This window comes from Artemia franciscana, chromosome 14 (assembly GCF_032884065.1).
Source record: "Artemia franciscana chromosome 14, ASM3288406v1, whole genome shotgun sequence".
In the NCBI taxonomy this organism is placed as follows: Eukaryota; Metazoa; Arthropoda; class Branchiopoda; order Anostraca; family Artemiidae; genus Artemia; species Artemia franciscana.
Window position 1 is genome coordinate 30,177,121 of NC_088876.1, and position 25,910 is coordinate 30,203,030.

The window sequence follows — 25,910 nt, forward strand, 5'->3', positions numbered from 1 at the left end:
TTTGTTAAAAGGGTGGATCTGCAATATCTTTGGAACGGCATAGAGTATCAAATTGAAACTTATAGGACATGTTGAGGAGGATACTGAGCTGTCCAAAGTGGAAGTAGTAGTAGTAGTAGTACTAGTAGTGCAGCTAGTACTACTGCTACCACTACTACCACTCAAAGCACGCTATATTCATACAGGTTGTCAAAAGTTTGTATCTGCAACATCATAGGAACTACTTAATACAATAAGTTGAAACTTACGGCTAATGGTTTGGAAGGGGGTGGTGCTGACTAATTCAAGAGGCAATATTTTCCTGCTACTATTACTACTTCTAGTGCTAGTTAACTACTTGTACCAAGGGAAGGGTAGCTTTTAGAACATGTTGAGAGGGGAGTTGGAATAATTACTACAAACTATGTATATTGAGGGTGTCAAAATGACGGATCAGCAATATCTCGAGAACAGCCTAAGCTGATACTTTAACGGTATGTTGAGCAGGATGTTAAACAAACGAAAAGGCACTATGTGCATTCTACTACGACTACTACTGTTAGTACTAATGCTGCTACTCTCATAACTATTACTATTACTGAGGTTAAAGATAAAAAGGTGAAAATTTCAAGGAATGTTTAGAAGGATTTTGAACTAATCAAAACTCATAATGTGCATGCAGGTTGTCTTAAGGGTGTGTCAGAAATACCCGAGGAAACACTAAGGGTATTAATTTGAAACGTTTAAGGATACTAAAGGGGGTAAAAACTAAGCAAAAAGCATTATGTGCATGCTTTACTACTGATAGTACTGTTTTTACTACCACTGCTAATTGCGACTAAGGGTATTAAGATGAAACTTTCAGGGCATGTTAAGGGAAGCGTTGAACCAGCCACAGGAAGTATGTACATATTACTGTTGCTGCAAATACTACTACTGCTATTCTTCACAGAATATTGAGGGAGAGGCTGAAGACTCAGGATAAGACCAAGGATTAAGTATAAAAACATAAGATAAGGATAAGACTAAAGACTGAAGACTAATGAAGCAAAGACTGGAAGTCTTTACAAACGTTGAGGGGGATGTTAACCTAAACAGTGAGACATTGTGTTGAAAGATTATCAAAAGAATTAATCAGCTAGAACTATCAGCTAGTGAATCAGCCTTGAATACTAAGTTGAAACTTGTAGTGAATGCATAAGGGGACGTTGAACTTTGCAATAGGTACTATATGAATATTACTTCTACTATTACTATTGTTTCTTTTAAAAATAGAACAACTCCTACTACTGCTACTGCTTCTATTGTACTACTACCACCACTTCTACTTGCTCTTCTACTACTACTCCTACTACTGCTACTGCTTCTATTGTACTACTACCACCACTTCTACTTGCTCTTCTACTACTACTCCTACTACTACTACTACTACCACTACTACTTCTATTGTACTACTACCACCACTTCTACTTGCTCTTCTACTACTACTCCTACTACTGCTACTGCTTCTATTGTACTACTACCACCACTTCTACTTGCTCTTCTACTACTACTCCTACTACTGCTACTGCTTCTATTGTACTACTACCACCACTTCTACTTGCTCTTCTACTACTACTCCTACTACTACTACTACTACCACTACTACTACTACTACTACTACTACTACTACTACTACTACTACTACTACTACTACTACTACTGCTACTACTACTACTACTACTACTACTACTACTACTACTACCACTACTACTACTACTACTAAACTACTACTACCACTACTACTACTACCAATACTACTACCAATACTACTACTACTACTACTACTACTGCTACTACTACTACTACTACTACTACTACTACTACTACTACTACTACTACTGCTACAACTTCTACTACTACTACTACTAAAATACTACTACTACTACTACTACTACTACGACTCAAGCTCCCATCAGCAAAAATATAGAACTTTGCATTTTTGCCAGAAAAAAGGTCATGGATAGGTATGTGTTTTTAATTTTTCAGCCATGGGTGATTGCAACCAGCCAGTGGTCTTACAATAATGCAAGGGGACTTATTCTAACGAAATTAAAAGTTCCAGTGCCCTTTTAAAGCGACCAAGAAGATCAAATCTCCTTCCATGTCTCATTTTCTCCAAAATCGTAGGATTAAAATTTGGAGATAGCAATTTTTTCATATTGACAGGCTCAAAAACTATGCCTTCAGAGATAACATAACATTCTCCCTTCCAAATTGCCTCAGGTTGGAGTTGTAATTTTAAAAATTTGCCAATTGATTGCGTAAGGAATTCAATATTGGGAAGCATACAGAAATTTTCCAGAATTTGTGCAATACATTCTTCTTATTTGTTTTACTTACTCTTGGCCGACTCAATTTTACATGTGGAGATGTTACGGGGGGAAATATCAGCAGGAATGAAAGTATCTGGATAACTTTCAATTGGGGAGATTTTCTGTAAGAGAAATTCTCCATAAGGTAAATCTTCTGAATGAGTAGCTTAACACCGGGGGGGGGGATTTCATCAAAAATCAAGGTGGGGTACCTCCGGTATTATTTTAAAAATGATCAGAAAAAAGTACTTCAAATGAAAGTACGCTGTGAATTCTTTCAGGTGAAATCGTCAGCAAGAAAATTTCTGGGGGAATTTTAAACGAGGATGAAATTGTCCAGGGAGAATTTTCCTTGCGAGTGAGCTTTTCCATTGTGGGAGGAAATTTTCTATGGAAGGAGAGCCAGATTTTCTGGCATTACTTCAAAGCTGAGCTGAAATTATATAGAAAGTAAGTTTTTATCTACTGGAACCCTGTTTCCTATCGTTCTGTTATTTCATCTATTTTTTTATTCTTTAAATAAGTTTATAATTTATAGATGGTGCTTGTTTTTGCACAATTTCATAAATATTTTTATTAAAGCACTTCAATAGATACTTGTGTGCAAAATTGTTTCATCATCATCTAGATAATCACTATTATCGAGGCTTTCCCTACTATCACTATGAAACCACTGTTGCAAAAAGATCACCTCTTAATAGAAAAATTCTTAGACTGCTGGAGCGAAAATTATGTGGCCTGCTTTGTCAACACATTTGATAAAAACTGGCTGACGAAAAAGAATAGAATATTGAAAATTAATGCATTTGAAAAAAAACTGTCAAAACTAAACTAACTGTGAAAATTTACTCTAAAAATGTTCTATTTTATCCGTTTCTTTGCCTCTGGTCCTTTTTGATTCTTCTCAGGATTCGGACACTGAATAAGGATGCTTGTTTGGGCATATTTTTTTTAACGTTTTTCAACCAATCTGGCATAATGGGATTAATGTGAATGTTAATATAACCTAAAAACGAGAGAAAACGAACTGCGGGATTGCGACCTGTGACTTCAGGGGACAAGTGACAATTTTATGTTATTTTTGATCTAAATAGGAAAAAAGCTTTTACCTGAAGTTATACAAAACTGTCGTAAAATACCAAAGGAAGCCCTAAATTATAAATATCTTATGTTGGACTAGCTGACCCCTGCCACGCGTCGCTGCACGCCCCAGCAACACGTGGAGCAGCCCGTGACCTGTAAACCCCGCCTTGAATCCCCCTAACCCCCCACCTCTTTTTTGTTTTTTTAGTTTTTTTACACTTTTTTCAGTTTTTTTTTTGTTTATTTCTTTTTTTCTTTTTTTGTTAGTTTTTTTTTAGTACAGAGGTACAAACAAACAAAGAAACAAAAAAAGTTTGTTTTAATATAGATAGAAGATTTCAAACAAGAGTAGTGCCCAGCTTAAACAAGTATTTACTATCCCGAATACATTGTTCCGAGTCCGAGTCTTTTGTTAGGTATTTCCCTTGAGAATTTCTGTCCTTCCTTCGTGATAAGCCACAATTCCACGCATCCACCTGAGCTCGAATCGTTGAAAATGCCTGAAGAAACTGCGTCACGGACAAGCCTCATGCCTTCTTCAGGCGTCAAATCAGGTTTCCATTGCGATTCTAAGATTGTAATGGCTGAACTGGATCCTGACCCAATGGCTAAGAAAGGTCTCTGATCCGAATTGCTGCGTGAAGAAACACTGTATAGCTTCACACCAGTTGAGTCTACACCCCCAACAATTAATTCCGCTCCAGCATGCATTTGGTATTGGTAAAAATACTGTTCTAGCATCTTGATACAATCCATTACTGGAACTTGTCTATTCATCCCCATGTTACTTTTCATACTTGTAATCGCTGGTAAAACGGTGCCAGTACCAACACCCCTAATATGCGGGGCAATAAAATGTGTTTTTTCACATTTTGCAGTATTTCTGGTGTCATTTCCAAGAATAACAGCATCTTTAGTGACAACTCCACACATGGTTCCTAGTTGTTTATACATTCTATCCGTAACTTCTGTTTGAGCAGCAGGAGCCTCCACACCATGATTTTTAATACTTCTGTCTTTCATGATATTAGGTTTTATATTAATTTATGTACAAGAATTCATAGTTCATTTACGCTTAATGTTAACATAAGTTCTAGTTCGAGCCTTAGCAATTTATCACGAGTTTTTTAGCCATGATTTTTAAATGCTTATTTTATAAACTTGCTCAATTGTTTTTGCTTAAGCTAGTTTTTAAGATTTTATAGATTCAAATACAAATTATACAAAATAAGTTTGATGATGTTTAATAACATCATATATCCATTTTTAGTGACTCGACAGTCACAACCATGGGACTCGCTCTTATCATTCTAGAGTATGATTTCATAACGTCATATATAGATTCTCAAAAAAAAGAAAAAGAAATCGAATAAGGTTTTAAACCTCCTAGTCTGGACTTTAGACCATTAATAGCTATCTTGAAAATTCTGCCCCTCTCCCTTTTGGTTCTCTTTAAAGCTCGTCAATGCCTAAAATTTTTTTTTTTTTTTGAAAAATTGCATTTTACTTATATCCAGAAACTATTAGCTCTTGAAATACAGTTTCCAATCAAGTGATCCTTCTCCCAGGTTAAAGGTATGTATCCCTCTGTATACAAAGTGATCAAAAGAAAAAAGAGGGTTATTTTTGAATGCTGTGGCGTTCCAAGCAACAATGTTCATATTCCTGAAATTATTGAAATAAGTTTTGACATAGGAAAGGTTGTGTTCAAAAACCAGTTGAGGAAAGGGAGTGGCCAATCTTTTCAAGTCTACAAGAAATGCTCAAGTCGGCTCTGAACCGGACAGCAAGAAGTTCCTGGGACCTGAAGTCCAATGGAGACTTTGCAATCCTGGGTTCATTGGTCACCACATTTTTCTCAGCATTTGGCGATGCTCTTTTATCAAGGAGAGTCAGAATCATGCACGAACAATGGCAAGCCTATTATCTTCGACTCATTATATACTCATGCCTGCCAATATCATACTACTACGGGGAGCCAACTAATCTATATATATAAAAATAAGTTGTTTGTTTGTGTGTCTGTCGACTGACGTCATGTTTGTGTGTCGACTGACGTCATGTTTGTCGACTGCTCAAAGGCAATCATGACGTCATTATAAGATGACACTACAGACCGGGACACCAGGACACAAATGACGACCGGGACACAGGGAATATAAATGACGACCGGGACACTCAAAGAGAAATTACAGACCGGGACACCGGGGCACAAATGACGACCGGGACACCAGGACACAGGGAATATAAGAATGTCGTATATGTGCAAGTTTTACGTAGTTAACAACATATATATATATATATATATATATATATATATATATATATATATATATATATATATATATATATATATATATATATATATATATATATATATATATATATATATATATATATATATATATATATATATATATATATATATTCACAGGTGGGACACAGGGACACAACTACAAGGGCGCGTAACTAATATGGCGCGTAACGACTTACGCGCGCGGGGGGCTTGGGGGGCGCGAAGCGCCCCCACCAACTAGGTGTTGGGGTGGCGCAAAGCGCCACCCCAACAGCTAGTTATAGATAAGTTCAATGGGAAGATGTTATTCAGGCTGGAAAAGTCCACCAAGATAGACTAAACCCATGAGAAGTATCCGTTAATCAGAATCTTTTGCAAATCACCCAAAAGCATGTTAGGTAACCCCTTGCTTGTCAAGAAGCTTAGTGATCTTTACATCCTTTCACCATTCTGAGGTACACTGACGGATCTCTATGCTACTTAGTGACGGATGGTCAAGCACAGAATCTTTCAGGGTTATCTTGCCTCTTGCTATAGTCAGTAATAGGCTTCAAGAAGGGGAAACAAAACCTCCCCACGAAACCCCTACTACCTAAAGGTATGCATTTTTCTCAAATTAAACGTGCAATAACTGTGTGGATATGTACAATTTTCTTAGAAATCCTCTAGATATTTGTTCTAAAAACTTTCATAATGACAATTTACTAGCCTTAAAAACGAGCTGGATGGGTCACGATTTTAAGATGAATTTATTGTTGTTTTTTTCCCAGAATATTCGTATAAAACCTATGGTGACGGGATGATATCATACGGGATTTCCATGAAAAACGGTTGTTCAGTCTTTACAGCAATCAATAGTTGTTCTGTTTTAAATTCAAAATACTTCAACAAGTTTATCACAAAATGAATACAGCAAAAGGGAGAATCACAAATATACAAGCTTGCAGCGTATCAAGTACAAGGGATCGAGTGAAGCTGGATTGCCTGTGACCGCTTCCAAAGAGAACACAATAATTATAGAAGTTATAATTATAGAAGCTATAATTTTGTCGAAGATGTACACGAAGGAAGAGCCGGATTCAAGTCAGATTTTTTAATTTAATCGAAACCGCTGATTTGGTTCCACGTGACCGAAAACTAAAGAATAAAACGGTAATTATGGTAAAGCTTGATTCAGATATTTCAAATTATGTACACCTGGTCATTCGCAGATCTCCACAATCTTAATATAACCGTTAAAAAAATCTTTTTTAATTCAGTCAATTTTTGCATCTAATCAATTTATCTGTTTTGGTCAATTATCAGGAATATTTAACGGAGTTTTCAATGTAGGAAAAGTTATCCTAATACATAAGAAAAGAGATGGCTAATTGGTCTCAAATTGCAAACCGATAGTTCTTTCGTGTCATCATTATGGTTTTTGGCCCTCTCTCTCAACCTCGTAAAATCTCATCGATACAGCTGAATCTATGTGCATTAATATAGACCAAGGTCTAGATTAATGGGTATTTTCATAGATTTCTCTAAGGATTTTGACTTGATTGAGCACATGGTTTGTCTTAAAAAGCTTTCATTCTATAGTGTGCCTGGAGCAAGTAAGTAAGTATGACAGCACTAGACCCTCAAGGTTCAAACCGGTGGTCCTGATCTCTATTTTGTGGTCCTTCACCCAGGAAGCACATTGGGGGTACGGGGCCAGCCATCCTGTGTTTTCACACATGCTTCCTGCTTATTCTCACCAGATTTCACCATGTCCATTTAGAGCTGGGTCGACTCTGGCTAAACTTCGCAATTGCAAGGAAATCCTTAAAGTTTACTCAAGGAACTCTACCACCTTGTGTCCAACTTGTGTCCTGTTTTAACTACCCAACGTTGCTAAATTATTCATAATGGAATTTTATTATGCCTAAACAGCCGTTGATAGTCCCCCAAAAATTGCCAAATTTTCAATCATTTTTGTTTTCCGATTCTAGGCTGACTGATAAGTCTTTTCTTTTTTTTAAACTATTTTCGGAAATCTTCCTAACTTTCAAGCGTATTGTTTTGTTTTTGTCCTTTTTTTTCGTGTCGCCAACTTGGTCTTTTCTGTTTTCTTTACTTTTTTCTTCTTATTATCAATATTTATTGGTATTGCTCCTTGTTTTTTCGAGTGCTTTACTGTATTCTAGTGAATATTCTCACTTCTCTTTATTTTTATGGATTTCGTGATTTAGCGTATTGGTTATGGTTTTTTCAGTTTTTTAAGGCACTTGGTATTAACCAAGTGACATATAGCAGTCGCCAATTCTGTCGGTCTGTCGGTCTGTCTGTCGGTCTGTCGGTCTGTCGGTCTGTCGGTCCCGGTTTTGCTACTTTAGGCACTTCCAGGTAAGCTAGGACGATGAAATTTGGCAAGAGTATCAGAAACCGGACCAGATTAAATTAGAAATAGTCGTTTTCTCGATTTGACCATCTGGGGGGGAGTGGGGGCCCGGTTAATTCGCAAAAATAGAAAAATGAAGTATTTTTAACTTATCAGCGGGTGATTGGATCTTAATGAAATTTGATGTTTGGAATGATATTGTGTCTCAGAGCTCTTATTTTAAATCCCGACCGGATCTGATGACATTGGGGGGAGTTGAAGGGGGAAAACCTAAAGTCCCGGTTTTTTTACTTTAGGCACTTCCAGGTAAGCTAGGACGATGAAATTTGGCAAGCGTATCAGGGACCGGACCAGATTAAATTAGAAATAGTCGTTTTCCCGATTTGACCATCTGGGGGAGGGAGTGGGGGCCGGTTAATTCGGAAAAATTGAAAAAATGAAGTATTTTTAACTTATGAGCGGGTGATTGGATCTTAATGAAATTTGATGTTTGGAATGATATTGTGTCTCAGAGCTCTTATTTTAAATCCCGACTGGGTCTGATGACATTGGGGGGAGTTGGAGGGGGGAAACCTAAAATCTTGGAAAACACTTAGAGTGGAGGGATCGGGATGAAACTTGATGGGAAAAATAAGCGCAAGTCCCAGATACATGATTGACATAATCGGAACTGATTTGCTCTCTTTGGGGTAGTTGGGGGGGGGGGAGTAATTCTTAAAAATTAGAAAAATGAGGTATTTTCAACTTACGAACGGGTTATCGGATCTCAATGAAATTTGATGTTTAGAAGGATATCGTGTCTTAGAGCTCTTATTTTAAATCCCGACCGGATCTGGTGATGGGGGCGGGGAGTTGGGAGGGGGAAACCTAAAACTTGGAAAACACTTAGAGCGGAGGGACCGGGATGAAACATGGTGGGAAAAATAAACACAAGTCCTAGATAGATGATTGACATAAACGGAACGGATCCGCTCTCTTTTGGGTAGTTGGGGGGGGGGGGGGTATTTCTGAAAAATAAAAAAAAAATGAGGTATTTTTAACTTATGAACGGTGATCGGATCTCAATGAAATTTGATATTTTGAAGGATATCGTGGCTCAGAGCTCTTATTTAAAACCCGACCGGATCTGGTGACATTGGGGGGGGGGGGAGAAACCTAAAAATTGGAAAACACTTAGAGTGGAGGGATCGGGATTAAACTTGGTGGAAAAAAAACACGAGTCCTAGATACATGATTGACATAACCAGAACGAATCCGCTCTCTTCGGGGTAGTTGGGGGGAGAGGGTTAATTCTGAAAAATTAGAAAAAATGAGGTATTTTTAACTTACGAACGGGTGATTGGATCTCCATGAAATTTGATTTTTAGAAGGATATCGGGTCTCAAAGCTCTTATTTTAAATCCTGACCGGATCTGGTGACATTGGGGGAAGTTTGGGGTAGGGAAACCTAAAATGATGGGAAACGCTTAGATTGGAGGGATTGGGGTGAAACTTGATTGGAAAAATAAGCAGAAGTCTTGCATACGTGATTTACATAATTGGAACGGATCCGCTCAATTGCGGGGGGGGGGGGTAATTCTGAACAATAAGAAAAATGACGTATTTTTAACTTACGAAGGAATGATCGGATCTTCATGAAACTTCATATTTAGAAGGACCTCGTAACTCCGATATCTTATTTTAAATCTCAACCGGATCAAGCGTAATTGGGGGGGGGGGGCAGTTGGGGGGACCGGAAATCTTAGAAAATACTTAAAGCGGTGAGATCAGGATGAAACTGGATGGGAAGAGTAGAAACCTGTCTAAGATACGTGACTGACATAACTGGACCGGATCTGCTCTCTTTGGTGGAATTGGGGGGGGGGGGTAATATTGAAAATTGAGGTATTTGTAACTTACGAAAGGGTGACCAGATCTTAATGAAATTTGATATTTAGAAGGATCTTGTGCTTTAAAGTTCTAATTTCAAATTCCGACCAGATCCTTTGACATTCGGGTGAGTTGGAGGGGGGAACCGGAATTCTTGGAAAACATGAAAATTGGAGTATTTATTTCTTACGAATAGATGATCGGATCGTAATGAAATTTGATTTTTAGAAGGAATTCATGTCTCAGAGCTCTTATTTCAAATCCCGACCAGATCTTTTGACATTGTGGGGATTTGAAGGGGGAAATCTTGGAAAAACACTTGGAGTGTAGGAATCGGGATGAAGCTTGGTGGATAGAATAAACAAATGTCCTTGATACGTGATTGCCAGAATCGTACTGGATTCGCTCTCTTTGGGGGAGTTGGGGGGAGGGGTTCAGTGATTTGGCAAGTTCGGTGCTTCTGGACGTGCTAGGGCGATGAAAATTGGTTGGCGTGTCAGGGAGCTGCATAATTTGACTTGATAAAGTCGTTTTCCCAGATTCGACCATCTGGGGGGCAAAAGGGAGAGGAAAAATTAGAAAAAATAGGTATTTATAACTTACGAGTGGGTGATCGGATCTTAATGAATTTTGACATTTAGAAGGACTTTGTGACTCAGAGCTCTTATTTTAAATCTTGACCGGCATTAAGCCTCTTATTTTACTTTTTAAATCAATCTATTGATTCATAGAATTTTGTTAGAGCTCATACCATATTATCTCTTGGCTCTTAGCTCTTCTCGCCTCGTCACAAATGCCATATCAGCTCTTAGCTCTTGTTATTATTAAATAACTAATTGATCTCTTATCTCTGTTAAATACAGTAGGAAAGGTGGAAACTCAATAGGATGAAAATCTTTCGGTTCTCCAGCTTAAACCCTACCAACACTAATTAAATGTAACGAAAACGATAATCAATAATCAAAATACAGTTACAGCATTTAGTTACAAATTTCGAAGGTTTTTCTCCCATGATAAACAAGCATTTTCTTATAATAAAAATATTTTTTGCTTCAATAATATAATTAATGGTTTATGTGGTCCAGTTTTTCTACAAAAATGTCAATTTTTAAGATTTTTGGGTTTAGTAGTAGCCTTTAGGTTTAGTTTTGGGTTTAGTTTAACAATATGCCTTAGTTCTGCCCTAGGATGGATGATAAGCTATCGCTCAAGGCTTTTCATCACTTTCACCATGTTAAGTCTAATTCGAAAATCAACGAACTCAGTCCATTAATTTTTATGTGTGCCATTCCCGTTGTAATTCCAGTAGACGTTCCCAGTAGGCAAAGCTCAATAATATAAACAATCTTAGTTGCCCAATTGCCTGAAAGTCCTGTTGACATGATTAGTTATAAATCTTAAAATCATTATTGTGGGGGGAGGGTGGGTATTCTATGCCTATCCACCTTAGTTTTCACTTAGGAGGGATGATAAGCTATCGCTTAAGGGTTTTCACCACTTTCACCAAGATTTCAATTCAAATTTTGTTCAAATTTTTATTAATTAGTTCAAATTAATTTGACGTTTTGACTCGAAACAAAATTTTCGCTTTCGAGGGGGTATGGGGTCCCTAACAGTTTCCTAGAGATACTTTGATTCAAAATAGAAGAACTATTGCTTTTAGGTACAAATTTTCTAATTATATTTTTTGTGGATTAAGAGGTGGTGCATTAGCATCACTGAAGAATTATGTGTTAGGTATTATCCCTTCTCTTGAATATTATCCCTTCTCCCTTAATTATTATGATTTTATATTTATAATTTTTTATTAATTATTCTAATAATATTATTAGCCCTTAAATACAAATTTTCTAATTATATTTTTTGTGGATTAAGAGGTGGTACATTGGCATCACTGCAGAATTATGAGCTAGATATAATACCTATTACTCCCGTCTCTTGAGATTATCCCTTCTCTTGAATATACAATCAGAATTATCACTTCTCTTGAATATTAAAATTTTAGGTGCGTTCTTTCTTCTTGGGGACAAGGAATTAGTGGAAGCAACTGTTGGAGTCCATAGGAAACTGTCTTTATTTTTAACCTGCAGTTACTAAGTTCATTTCCTTTTGCATCTTCATTGTCTGTCGGCGTGAGTGTAAAAATGGTTTTTACATGAGTGCATATGTTTGAAAAATAAAACAGCTTCAAATTAAGAGATATAAAAATTCAATTTAAATGGCTAAGCAAACATTTTTCATTTATTGAGTACGTTCTAGTGAGATCAAAGTACGATCTGGTGAAAAATACCTAGGGAGATCGAAAGACAATTTTTTTACATCAGCCGTTTTCTACCTTGTTCGCCTGATAGATATTTGTTTTTGTCACTATTTTCCCCCTTAATTGTAGCATTTTTCTACACTCATTACTAATTTGTTTTTAGTTTTGAATCTTGTTATTTCAATTTTTGTTTGATTCTGTTTGTATTATACACCTCTACTAACACTGACAGTCCTTGTACCTGGGCGCCTTTCTATTTTCCAGAAAACATCTTAATTTTACTCAGATATCCTTGACAGTCTTGTTATATTATTTAACAGTATGAAAAGCTCTGGAAAGTCGCCAAATTACCAGGAGCGTCAGTAATCATGGGGGCATATACTACTCTTTCTTTAGTTTTGTTGCCCTAGGTAACTCGCATTATTTACCATAGGTAAAAAAAGATAAGATCAAAAATGCACATGACGTGTATTATTGTGTATTTTCAAATTTTAAATGTACACTTTACAGGATATCTCACATCAACAACAATGATTGTAGAAGGGCAGGGTTTGGTAGCCAGTGAAGATCATAGATAAATATGTAAAAGACAACTTACTTCAAAATGTAATCAGCCCAAACTTGCCAGTATTCCGGTAACAGATAGCCCTTATCATAAAGAGCGTTGTTAGATTTCATCCAGGCAGGGGCTGACCAAGCACTGGCTATAAGCTTTATTTCTCTATTTGACATTGTCTGTGCCCGTTTTATCATCGGAATCTGAGAATGAATAGGTAATTCAAAAATAGTTATTACTTAACTTGATTTAATTTGACACAAAACAAATTCACACAACTTCACAGCCTGATTTCATTAAACAAAAATTCACTCATAGGACTTAGCTCAATACAACTTGATTAGCTTAGCTTAATGCAACTCGAAGAATTTAAGGATCTTAATTTGACAAAATTTTGCTCGTGATCTTCAGAAGCTTATCAGAAAAAAATGGTTCTAGCTGCAGCAATTAATAAATAAATAATTGGTAGGCTATAAGTATGAGTAGGATGTTATAAGGAAGAGGAACTTTGATGTTGTTTTCATTAGCTCTTAATTTTTCCACAATTAGAGCAACAGAGCTCAGACCCTGTTGCTTTTGAACACACAGAATTCCTGAAATGAGAGGAATTGCTCTATGTGGTACGATTCTTCTTTTTTTGCTTTTTTTTCTTAAAATGACCTTACATTGAGCAAGTGTCAAATTTATGTTCATGCTTACATTGTGAGGCAACCATTGGGATATATTAAACACTTTATAATCGGATCTATGATCCAAACGATATTCCTTAGTCACTTTCTCTGTTAGCTGTTCACCCGTGTTCAACCCTCCCTGGATTTATAGCCTATGGCGTGACCTAATAATTCTGTATATAACTGTAGAGGTATCAAAATAGATATAATATAATTTGAGTAATTTGATACTTAGTGCTTACTCTGTTGTCCCATTTATATAGACAGGCTGCTAATTTGAAAAAAAAATTGTGTAATACGCAGTCTTCATAGGATAGACCTTCAATTGGCATGGGAGCATTATTTTTGGACTTCGTGACTAGTATATTTAAACTAATAGCATTTGACGATAAATTTATGAAACATTCTCTGTTGAAATAAAAAACAACTAAAAACGGACGATTTTAGGCAGGGATTACAGGGGGTTACAATATTCATACTACTACTACTACTAATAATAATAATAATAACTCGCTGCAACACCAAGCCACCTGAGGCCAGCACAGCTACGCACGCTCCTCCTCCAGCCTAATCTATTCAAGGCCTCCCTCTTTACACCCTCCCAGAAAGTTCCCATTTCCTTCAAATCTTTATTTATGACATCCTCCCAACCCAGACAAGGACGACTTGCTTTCCGTGTAGCCCCAGAGGCTTGGCCAAAAAGGACAATCTTCGGCAATCTGTCATCCTCCATCCGCAGAACGTGGCCTAGCCATCTCAGCCTTTCTTTCATTATAGCCCTAGAAAGCGGGATTGAACCACATTTTTCGTACAACCTACTGTTTGAAATACGGTCAGTCAGCCGGGTACCCAGAACGATCTGTAGCCAATATCTCTGGAAAACATCTGGTAAATTTTCATCTGATTTTCGGAGCACCAATGCTTCACAGCCATGTTTGACCACTGTCATCACTGTAGCTTCCAATATTCTAATCATGGTTTACAGACTTATCTTTCTATTCTTCCAAACTTTTTTTAACTGTGAAAAAACACCCTGAGCCTAAGCTATTCTACTTTTAACATCTTCACTGCTACCAAAGTCTTTACTACTAATACTACCAAGGTAAGTGAAGCAGCCAACCTGATCAATCTTTTCATTACCCAACATCACCTTTTCATCTTCACTTATTCCTAGCCTTAGCGACTTAGTCTTCTTCACATTAATTTTCAAGCCTATTCTAGCACCATGAACTCGCAAAACCTCTAAAAATTCATTCATTTTGCTCGCACTTTCATATCAGCTAAAGACCGAATGCTCAAGTCATGATCTTACCATTAACGTAGCCAAGTCGAAGATAACTCGTTTCAACCCTCTGAAGCGGAATATAAATATGTCTCTAGTCCCTTTCCCGATTGTGAACGAAATAAAAATCTTAGGAGTAATTTTCACTAGTGACTGTGGTTTCAGTGCCCATATTAATTTAACCGTCCACAAGGCTAATGCAAGCCTTCAGACACTTACCAAAATGAGGCGTTTTGGTTGTGATACTAAAAGCCTTCTCCATGTCTACACGTGTTATGTTCGCCCGTTACTCGAGTACGCGTGCCCGGTGTGGGGTCCATCTGCTATCCGCACAGCGTACCTATTACGCGACATAGAGTGTGTCCAGAAAAGAGCAACAAGGATTATACTCCGAGACCGTGGCATACCCTACGATCAAGCCCTCGCTAAATTAAATTTATCTCCACTTAAAGTCCGGCTGGAACACCTTATTCACCAATTTGGAAAATTCATCCTAGCCAATAAGAGCCACCGATCACTACTACCCGAACCAGCACCTCCCAATAGCCGAACTCGATTACGAAATAAACTTGTACCCCCTAAAGTACGAACCAATCGATACGCAAACTCATTTGTGCCTTTTTTCACATCAGTTTTTAATGCCGAGTTGTAGTGTGTGATTTATGTTTAAATGTATGATTTTTGTTAAAAAACTGAATTTAGCTATGCTACGATAGTTTTTAAATATACCGATCTCTCTCTTTCTCTCTCTCTCTCTTAATATGCTTAAATTATCAGCATAATCTAAGTACAGGAGCATTTTTCCTTCCTATTTGATTCCGTGGTCTCCAATCGCCTTTCCTGTGCTCCTTAAGACAAAGTCCATCAAAATGATCCATATAAAAGGGAATAGAACTCAATAATGTCAAGGTATATAATGCTACTATGTCTGACCACTAAATACTCACTGTAGCACCAATTCACATGAGTGTATATAACGCAGTTGACTGGCTCCTCTCCTATGCCAGTCTATTAACAACTTCATTCTTTACAAAGTCTAAAATTCTTTTAAATCCTTTCTTAAGACTTCTTTTTACCTCATTCAGGGACGGCGACCTTGTCGGTTGGTCCAAGCTAAGCGGTTACCTTAAATAATCAGTAGAAACTTCTTCTGGGAAATGTTTAACAAATCTTGCCTTGGGTTTCTAAGTACGATGGATTACGGCTTTATTTTTAGCCCTTGACGATTGGCCGACAAGGACTATCTTTGACGATTTGTCATCCTTCATCTGCGGAACGTGTTCTAGCCGTCTCAACCTTTATCTCAATATAGCCCTAGAAAGTGGGACTGAACCACATTTTTCGTACAGCTTACTGTTTGAGATACAGCCAGAATCCGCAGATAATTTCTCTGGAAGAAAATCTAGTCAATCCTCCTCCGTTCTTTAGAGCGCCAACGCTTCAGAACCAATATAAGTTCTGATATCGCTGATAAGGAGTCTTTCCATAAGGCCAGGTATTGCGAAGTGGAAATAACCGATGTTTCGGACTGAATGACGCATAATAAAATAAGAAAGGAGCATACATTTTAAAATTCACGATATTTTTTTAGTACGATATATATTTAATATATGTTATATATTATATAAATATTTTATAATATTTTATAGATTTTACAAATATTTTATATATTTATAAAATTTGTATAAAATAAAAATTTATAAGAAATTATATAAAATATTTTGCATATTTATAAAAATTATTTTATAATAATTTATTATAATTATTAATTAGTATATTTATTATATTTATTTTATATATTTATTTATTATATATATATATTAAATTCATGGTATTTTTTAATGCTATATATATTGAAATATCGCATATATACTTAATCACATAAGAAGTTTACGGTTTAGTACAGTTAACAAACAATAAAAGCGAAAATTTTAAATTAGTAAACTAAAATACAAATTAGTTCAGACACATTGCTACTCAAGCGAAAACCTGAGTACTTAATCCTCCCAATTTGAGCTCTGAAGGCATCTGAAGATAGGCACGGTCAGTACCCAGCACATTTTGTGAATTAAATAAAAAAAAACAAGTTTTCTTAACTGAAAGTAAGGAGCGGCAATAAAAGTTAAAACGAACAGAAATTACTTCGTATACGAAAGGGGCTGCCTCCTCATCAATGCCCCGCTCTTTACGCTAAAGTTTTACTCTTTCTCTTAACTCTACTTTTTAAAACATAAAAAAATTTATCATAAAGAGCGGGGCATTGATGAGGAGGCAGCCCCTTTCATATACGAAGTAATTTCTGTTCGTTTTAAGCTTTAATGTCGCTCCTTACTTTCAGTTTTAAAAGAACTTCTTTTTTTCACTTAATTTCTGAACGTTTTTGAATCAATGCATGTTTTGATTTTGGCTCTCCGCAGATGAATAATTAAAACGAAATTTGCGTATTCATTCTTTTGGTTAAATGGCTTTCTCATAGTTCTAATCGAATGACTTTGAAAAAAAAGGGAGCGGGGGAGGAGGCCTAGTTGCCCTCCGATATTTTGGTTACTTAAAAAGGCAACTAGAACTTTTATTTTTTTACGAATGTTTTTATTAGTAAAAGACATACGTAACTTACAAATTAGCTTACGTAACAAACTTCTGTATTCTCATGTTTTTATTACGTATATGGGGGAGGGAGTTCACCGCTCATCAGTACCTCGCTCTTTACCCTAAAGCTTAAATGTTGTCCCAATTTCTTAAGAATGACCCCTGAATAAAAAAAAGCCGTAGAATAAATAGTTGAAATTACTAAAAATACTTTAGCGTAAAGAGCGAGGTATTAGGAGGAGGTGAGCCCCTCATATGCTTAATAATTTCTGTTTGTTTTGTTTTAATGCTACTCCTTACTTTCAGTTAAAAAAATCTTTTTCATATTTTTTTTTCATTGTTTTTTTTTTAATAATGCTAGTAAATCCTGCGCTTCTTTTCATAGAGATTTTCTTCCCCCATGACAAATTCCTCCATGGGAAGTTCCCCCAACATATCCCCCTCTTCTCAACCCCTTCTCCTAACCACAAAATCCCCCAGAAAACGCCTATATACTTCCCAAACACCATTACTATATGTAAGCACTGGTCAAAGTTTGTAACTTTTAGCCCCTCCCACGGGGACTGTGGGGGAGCAAGTCGTCCCCAAAGACATATTTAAAAGGTTTTTTGACTATGGTGAATAGAATGGCTATCTCATAATTTTGATCTGGTGACGTTGGGAAAATAATTAGCGTGGGAGGGGGCCTAGGCGCCCTCCTATTTTTTCGATCACTTAAAAACGGCACTAGAACTTTTCATTTCCGTTCGAATGAGCCCTCTCGCAAGATTCTAGGACTAGATATAGTTCTTGACTACATAAATTTTGTAAGTCAAGAACTACATAAATATCTGAAAACGAATATATCAATTGCTAATTTTGGCGCTTGGGAAAATTATTAGCTAGTACCGCAAAAACCGTTTTGCGAAAACCACTTGCAAAAATCGTCTTGCTCGGATAACATAAGTAAACAGCATGGATCAAAGAAAAAAGGGAACTGATATTCGTTTATGTGATACCTCTAATCCCTTCTCTAAGGGTCAGAAATGTAAAGCCATAAGAGTAAGAAACCTCTGCAAGCTGCGAAGTATCTGTGGCTGCTCTAACCAAGGACAAAACATCAAAAAAAAAACTTTAGCCCACTACATGGAACCTAGTAAAAGAATTTGTCAGGACTAGAATCAGATTTATTAGATTGGCTGTGGTATCAAAATTAGAAAGCTTCTATTGCAACTTTTAAAGCTTTGAGTCCAAAAACTAGTAATCTACTTTTCTGATTTTTATTGCAAACACATCAGCCTGGGTAAGGAAAAACTGATTTTAATAGGAATCTTCAAAAGCAATTCGTTTTTTTACAAAGTAGAAGATGAAAAAGAATTTTAATAAATTTCTAACAATCTGTCAGGATTCTATTTAAGTTAACAATGATCAATTAAAGTTATTAAGTTACCAATATTAAGTTACCAAGTTACCAATTTACAAATGAGAAAAGAAATGAAGCTTAAAGAAGACAAAGTGATCACCGATAAACTCGAAACTTTTTGAAATGTATAAATAAATTCGTCCTTTGTAAACAGTTCGTGGTAACAAACTGTAAATATACGATTCATTAATTTTAGTGTTACCCAGCAAAAGCTACGAGGAGATTTGCCTGATTTTAAAAAAATAGGGATAACAGCCTCTAAAAGTCAAGGATTCTTAATGAAAATCACACCATCATATTCAACATATCCGAGAATCCTCTTGTAGAAGTTTAAAGTTCATATCATCAAGAATCTAGACTTTTTTTTGCCAGAAGAAAGATCATGGATGCGTGTTTATTTGTTGTCGTTTTTCTTGTATTTTTTCCCATAGATGATTGTATTGAATATCCTAGAATATCGAGAAAGGAATCATTCAAATCAAAATTAAAATTCTAGTGCCTTTTTTGAATGACAAAAAATTTGAGGGCGAACCCTCCCATCCAAATTTTTTGAGATAAATATTTTGTTCAACATAGTTAAAGATACCACTAACAATGTCTTTGAGGATGAAACAAACCCCCACGGCCCTTGAGGAAAGGTTTGTAAGTCATGAAGTTTGTCCATTGTTTACGCCTAGTATTTGTTATTGGGAAGTATACAGACATTATGGGGGAGGGGTATGAATTTTCTTCAGGGATTATATTTCACAAAAATTTCTGGTCGGGAGGGAAGTTCCAGGGGGTGAACTTTCCAAGGGAAATTTTTACACTGAGGGAATTTGCCAGAATTCCTGTGAGAAATTATTCATATTCGTCTTACTTTATTTTTGCAGACTCAATTTTACATGCGGAGATATTAATAGGAATAGTCCTGCGAAAATGTTTACTGGGGTTGTAATTGTCTATATCATCTTTCCGTAAGTAGGGGGGATTTTCCACGGGACAAATTCTCAATGGGGGAGTTTTCCATAGGATTAACTCCTCAGAGGGAATTTTGCGCGGGAAAATCTTTCTATTAGAGGGTGAGGGTACTTTTGAAGAGAATTTTTCATGGAGGAGGGGGGGGTTGTGGCTTGATTTTAAAAAAAAACAGAAATTAAAGTCTTTTTCAAATGAAAGTGGGCTAAGAAAAAAAAATTCAGCCGCAATTGTCCGCAGGGAATTTTCCAGGGGTAATTTTCAGCCAGAATAGAATTGTCTTGGGGGAATTTTCTGGTTGGTAGTTTCTGGAGGGTAGTTTCTGGAGGTGAACTTTCAAGATGAAATTTTGGACAAGGGGAAACTTTGCTAAAATTAACATGTAAATTTTGTTTTAATTTGGCATGTACGGGTGAGCCAAATTTGAACCTGTATTAGTTAAAAAACTTTCAGAGATTAAATAATAATAAAAAAAATTAAATGAGAGCAATGAGCGACATTAAAACTTAAAACGAATAGAAATTAATTGTATAGGGAAGGATCACCTTGCTCTTTACACTAAAGTTTGACTCTTTGTCACATTAAAAACTTTAGCGTAAACAATGAGATATTGAGGAGGGGGCATCGCTTTTCATATACAGAACAATTTATGTTATGTTTTAATGTCCCTCCTTACTTACAGTTAAAAAAAATTATCCTTTTTATTTAATCAGCGAAATAATGCAAAAATGAACAGTTGGAAAAATATAATGTTTCATCAAGCAATGGTATTTTTCCGTTTAAACTCCAGCAGAAAAAGAAGACATGTCAATTAACATACCTTGTACATCAAATCTTCTTCTTGTAAAGCAAAACTGGATAGAGTGATATCTCCCTCTAGGTCTGCGTATGTATACAACCGTGAAGAAAAATCGCAACCGCCAATATTCATCCTCCCTAATGTGTATTCGGCACTTCCAGGACCATAATAAGAGCTAAACAAAAGTAAAAGAAAAGAAAAAGCAGAAAAAAAAATCAAGAAAGAAAAAAGAAAGCAATAAAAGAGAAAAAATTTAAAAAACGAAGACAAAGTGTATATATACATAAGTGGAGTACCAAACTCCGTCAATTTTTTCAACTTATTAAATAGTAGCCAGAGAGAAAGTCGAACGATAGGCTTAAGAAAGCAAAAATAAAGACAAAAAAAACGCGACACATAATCCTTTGCTCAAGTCGAAAAAATATTTCCCCTTTTTCCCAATCACAAAGTTGTGTGTCCAAATATCTCTCCTCTCTTGCAATCAACAATACCTTGATCCCCCCGGCCGTAAAACAAAACAGAGTACGATTATTTGACCTGAATAAAGACAAACAATTAGTCTCAAACTCAATTTTTGCTCTCGGCAGCCCTGTGATCAAAAGATGCAGATCATGGTTGTATTTGTAATCTAGTAAAAAGCAATTCACAGCCCAAAGTAACCAAAAATTAAAAAACACGATTAGAAATTGGGAATCTATAAGAATAACCTGAATTCCCAAAGCAATGGGATCAAACTGAAACAAAAAATGCTACTACAACAACGAACAATATATCTCAGTACCAAGCTGCCTGAGGCAAACGAATCCTACGCACGCTTCTCATCCATCCCAATCTATTCAAAGCCCCCCTTTTACACTCTCTAAGGAAGTTCCCATTTCCTTATCATCTATCTTTATGACATCCTCCTACCTTAGTCAAGGACGACCTGCTTTCCATTTATCCCTAGATGGTTGGCTGGAATGGACAATCTTCGGCAATCCTTGATCCTTCATCCGCAGAACGTACCCTAACCATCTCAACCTTCCTTTCGTTACTGCCGTAGAAAGTGGGATTAAACCCCATTTTTCGTACATCCTACGGTTTGAAATACAGTCAGTGAGCCGGGTACCCAGAACAATCCGTAGGAAATTTTTCTGAAAACCTTATCATCTGCTTTTAGGAACGTCCACGCTTCGAACCATATTTGACCATTGTCATCACTTTAGCTTCCAATATTCTAATCTTGGTCTGCAGACTTATCTTCCTAATCTTCCAAATTTTCTAACTGTGAAAAAAGACCCTGAGCCCTTGGGTATTTTACTTTTAACATGTTCACTGCTCCCACCGTCTTTGCTAATGATACTACCAAGGTAAACGAAGCTGTCAACCTGATCAATCTTTTCGTTAACCAACGCCACCTTTTCATCTTCACGTATACCTAGCCCTACGATACAATCTTCTTAACATTAAATTTCTAGTTCTTTTCTAGCAACCTAAACCCGCAAAACTATAAGAGCCCATTCATTTTGCTCCAATTTCATCTAGGATGCTTAAATCATCAGCATAATCAAAGTCCAGGAGAATTTTTCCTTCCCCTTTGATTCCGTGGTCTCCCATTACCTTTCCTGTGGTTCCTGAGACAAAGTCCATCAAAATGATCCATATGAACGGGGATACGACACAAACTAGCTTAACTCCTGCTAGCCTCATTTCCTACCTTAACAGCAGCAGTTTTATTCTCGTACATAGCATCAATCACTTTAATTTATTTGTTTGGTATACCATACAAGGATAAGACCTTTGCTGTAGCTCTTTTATCAACAGATTCAAACGCTTGCTCATAATCTACAAACCTGAGGACCAAAGGTGTTTGACAAGCACTTCTCAGTTATTCACCTAAGAGTGAAAATTTTGTCGACACTTTTCTATAATCGCACTGTTCTTCTCTTAAAACTTTGTCTACAGCATATCTCAGTCTAAAAGGTAAATATTACTAAGTAATGTACTACCTACAAAAGCCTTATTAATGCCTCGATAATTACCACACTCAGTCTTATCACCTTTCTTATACTGTGGTTTAATTAAGATTTTCCTAAAATTATTAGACGCTTCCCCATTTTCAAAAATCATATTCATAATCTGAGTAACTTATTTCTAACCTCAGAGCCACCATATTTAAGAAACTTATTTACTGCACAATCAGCACCTTGAGCATTATTATATTTTAATCCTTTTAGCACTGCCGCTAAATCTTCCTCACAAAACAAACCTTCCTTCACATCCAAGGTATGACGAACTTTTTCATATTCCTCTATATCTTGTCCTGCAACTGTATCTCGGTTTAGCACATTCTCAAAATTTTCTACCCATCTCTTTTTAACACATTCGTTTTGTTTTCATATGATCAATAACTCAGATAATTCTTCTTGTACAAGCCCTTTCTCCTTTTTGTTAAACATAAAGATTTTCAATAGCATTCTTAGTCGCAGTCCTGGATTTCTTTCCTAAGATGCCCAGGGGCGTAGCTCCAGCATTTTAATTAGGGGGGGATGAGGTGGTCCACATCTGCATAGTCAATGGGCTATCCTTTAGTGGATAGCTTTGGCGGGTCTGGTCTCTTCAATTTGCTTATAAAACAGTGATTATTAAGTATTATTATGTTTCAAACGAGGTATTACAGTTTATTGTATATTCTAAAACTCAGAAAAAGTTCCTACATCTAAGTGAAATCTTGATCGAAAAAGTGGAGAGTGTTGAAACGATGCAATACTTAGGAATTATATTGGATACAAATTTGTCATTTAGGACCCATATTGACAACCTTCGTAACAAACTGAGCAGCACTGTTGGGATAGTGCAACACCTTCACTACTTCCTTCCATACCATCCAATACGTTGCATATATTTTTCTCTTGTCCACTTAAAATACCATATATACACTTATATACCACTAATATGCCATAGTTTACACGAATACATTCAAAAACCATCTTCATTCACTCCAACTTCTCCAAAACAAAGCCATGAGAACCCTTATGAGTTACCTTACTACACCATCATCTATTCCAGACTCGTCTTCAACAAAGATTACATATAAATACCTAAATATTTTACCTATTACACTGCTTATACCATCTACTACAGCATGGTTTGCATTGAAACATAACGAAAATTTAGTTCCATTTCCTCTTCATAAATTCGACCTACTTCCCTTGGAATCTATTCACCCCTACTCTACTCGACAAAATTCACTAATTCACCAGCCTCTTGTCAGATGTGTGCGATCGTGATTTTCTTTGAGGTATAGTTTGATAACAAATTATAATATATATAAAGATTATATCAAGTTTATCAACTTGTATTATATCAAATTATGTCAAGGCTGTATCCAGTAGTATAAAGTAGACATTTAAAGAGTTTTTGATAAGTGAATATTGAAAAAAAAATTGATCAATTATAAATTATAATACTTGTTTTTTTTTGTACGGCTGCTGGGATTTTTTTCCTTCTTTTTATGATATTGATGGGTTCGCCCCTCTTATCAGTTCTAAAGTTGATATTTTTTCTTTTTTTTGTGGTTGTTGATTAATTGTGAGTTTGAACTGAATACTATTATTTTTTCCTTATTTTGAAGAACGTTGTTGTTTTCATTTATAGCTTCCATGCCATTCGCGCTATACTCTCTGCTATGAGTAGGCCATACTTATGTTGTAATTATTGTAAAAAAAATAACAAAGAACCTGAACCTGAAGGGATGCGATATCGTAATTGACTGATTTAGTTATCTTGTACTTTGCTGAAATGTCGTCAAGTACTGTTTTTAGATGGCACCATCTAGGATAGATTATAACCATTAATAACGTCATTGAAACAAAATATGTTAAAAAAAACACAATTTTTGACAAAACTGCATTTGTATATACAAGAGGATATAACGCATATATCTTTTGAAAAGCTGCTTTTCTTGGGTATGATGTCATACTTGAGTGATTCAGATACCTGAATCCCTTTACTTTGTTCATTATCAGAATCAAACCAAGAAATAGTCAAAGGTTTTTTCTAGTGTATAATATACGATTAAAATAATACTAGTCTCGTTTTTATCAGGTCATTTTCTTGTTTGTTTATCCGTAGAGATTTACGGCTAAACCAACTGTCAAGTCGCTATTTCTTACCAATAGATTTAAAAATGCATTTCATACTGCCTGCAACCTGGTTGGTTTAGCTGGATGAAAAGTCTATATCATATCTTTAAATCCTATCCTCGGGCTTTTGACCAAAGTTCTACCCTGCATCATTTCCATTTGAGACACCAAAAAAGGATTGCTGTATTATTTCAAGTTGCCTAGGCAGGGTAATTATTTTAAAGTCCATCTAGAGAGCGTGGAGATTTAATTCATGGGGAAGAGCTGAGAGTTCAATGGGAAGGGAATATACAGGACAGCTGAACTCACAGCAAAGCAGGGTCTTTGAAGTAGAACTATAGCCTAACTTGTCACTATACCTACCCAAGAAGTCGCTCCTGAGCAGATTCTGACAGTTGAGCAATATTGAAAGTGGCTGAGTCAGTAAATGAACCACCAAAACCAAAAACTTCTTGCATTTTAATGTTTCTGTTGACAATTAATTTAGTACCTGCAAAACCAAAAGATACTGAAGTGAATCATCAATCAATCAATCAATAGTCAATCAACTTTATTTAAATCAAATAATCAATACATGCATCTCTTTTAACATCCCCACAAAAGGCTTCATGGCCTCTGAACGTAGAGAATATATCATAATCATATCTATCATGATTCATAATACAAAATGAGGGAAATAAACACGGAGATGAAAACAAACATAAAATAAAAACAGAAAAATGTAAAATTATGTCACACCTCTTCTTTTAATTATTTACACTCAATTAAACTGGCAAATATAATACTATTACTACTTATAAAAAAAAGGAAAAACATTGATCATTGTGTTGACTTTGTTCACTGAACTTGTTGCGTGCTGATTTTTGTTGATTTTTTCTTCGTGAAAATTGTACGTTGATTTTTCTTCTAGTGAAACTTATTTTGTTCATAGAACTTGTTATTGCTGATTTTTTCATTCGTGGAAGTTGTTGCTTGGTGATTAATATTCGTCAAACTTGTTGCATGTTGTTTTTTCTCCTCGTGAAGCTGATTTTGTTCATGGAGCTTCTTGCGTACTGATAAATGGTCGTGGAACTTGCTACTTCCTCATTTTTGTTCTTCTCGTGCACTGATTTTGTTCATGGAACTTTTTGCAGGCTGATTTTCTTCGTGAAACTTGTTGCGTGCTGATTTTTGGTCGTGAAACCTGTTGCATATTGATTTTTTTCCCTATGTGAACTTGTAAATTGATTTTTCTCCTCGTCAATCTGAATTTATTCATGGAACTTATTGCTTGTGGATTTTTATTTCATGGAACCTGTGAAGTGCCGATATTTGTTTATGAAAC

At 36.0% G+C, this 25,910-nt stretch overlaps 2 protein-coding genes across 2 annotated transcripts in view; both read right to left on the reverse strand.

Moving 5' to 3' along the window:
• The window catches only part of LOC136035557 (lysosomal acid glucosylceramidase-like), a 71,418-nt gene that overhangs the window by 31,502 nt on the left and 14,006 nt on the right, over positions 1 to 25,910 (reverse strand). The window contains exons 3-5 of the mRNA XM_065717425.1: positions 24,947 to 25,073; positions 20,481 to 20,634; positions 12,802 to 12,962 (exon numbers count right to left, since the gene is read on the reverse strand). Of these exons, the coding sequence (XP_065573497.1) occupies positions 12,802 to 12,962; positions 20,481 to 20,634; positions 24,947 to 25,073 (442 nt within the window). The remainder of the gene's footprint in view (positions 1 to 12,801; positions 12,963 to 20,480; positions 20,635 to 24,946; positions 25,074 to 25,910) is intronic.
• Positions 3,689 to 4,548, reverse strand: LOC136035559 (uncharacterized). Its single transcript, XM_065717428.1, has one exon. The coding sequence runs from the start codon at positions 4,437 to 4,439 to the stop codon at positions 3,792 to 3,794; it is 648 nt and encodes a 215-aa protein (XP_065573500.1). The 5' UTR covers positions 4,440 to 4,548; the 3' UTR covers positions 3,689 to 3,791.

Excerpts from the sequence above, each read along its gene's own strand:
- LOC136035559 (XM_065717428.1), bottom strand. The coding sequence starts at position 4,439 with ATGAAAGACAGAAGTATTAAAAATCATGGTGTGGAGGCTCCTGCTGCT.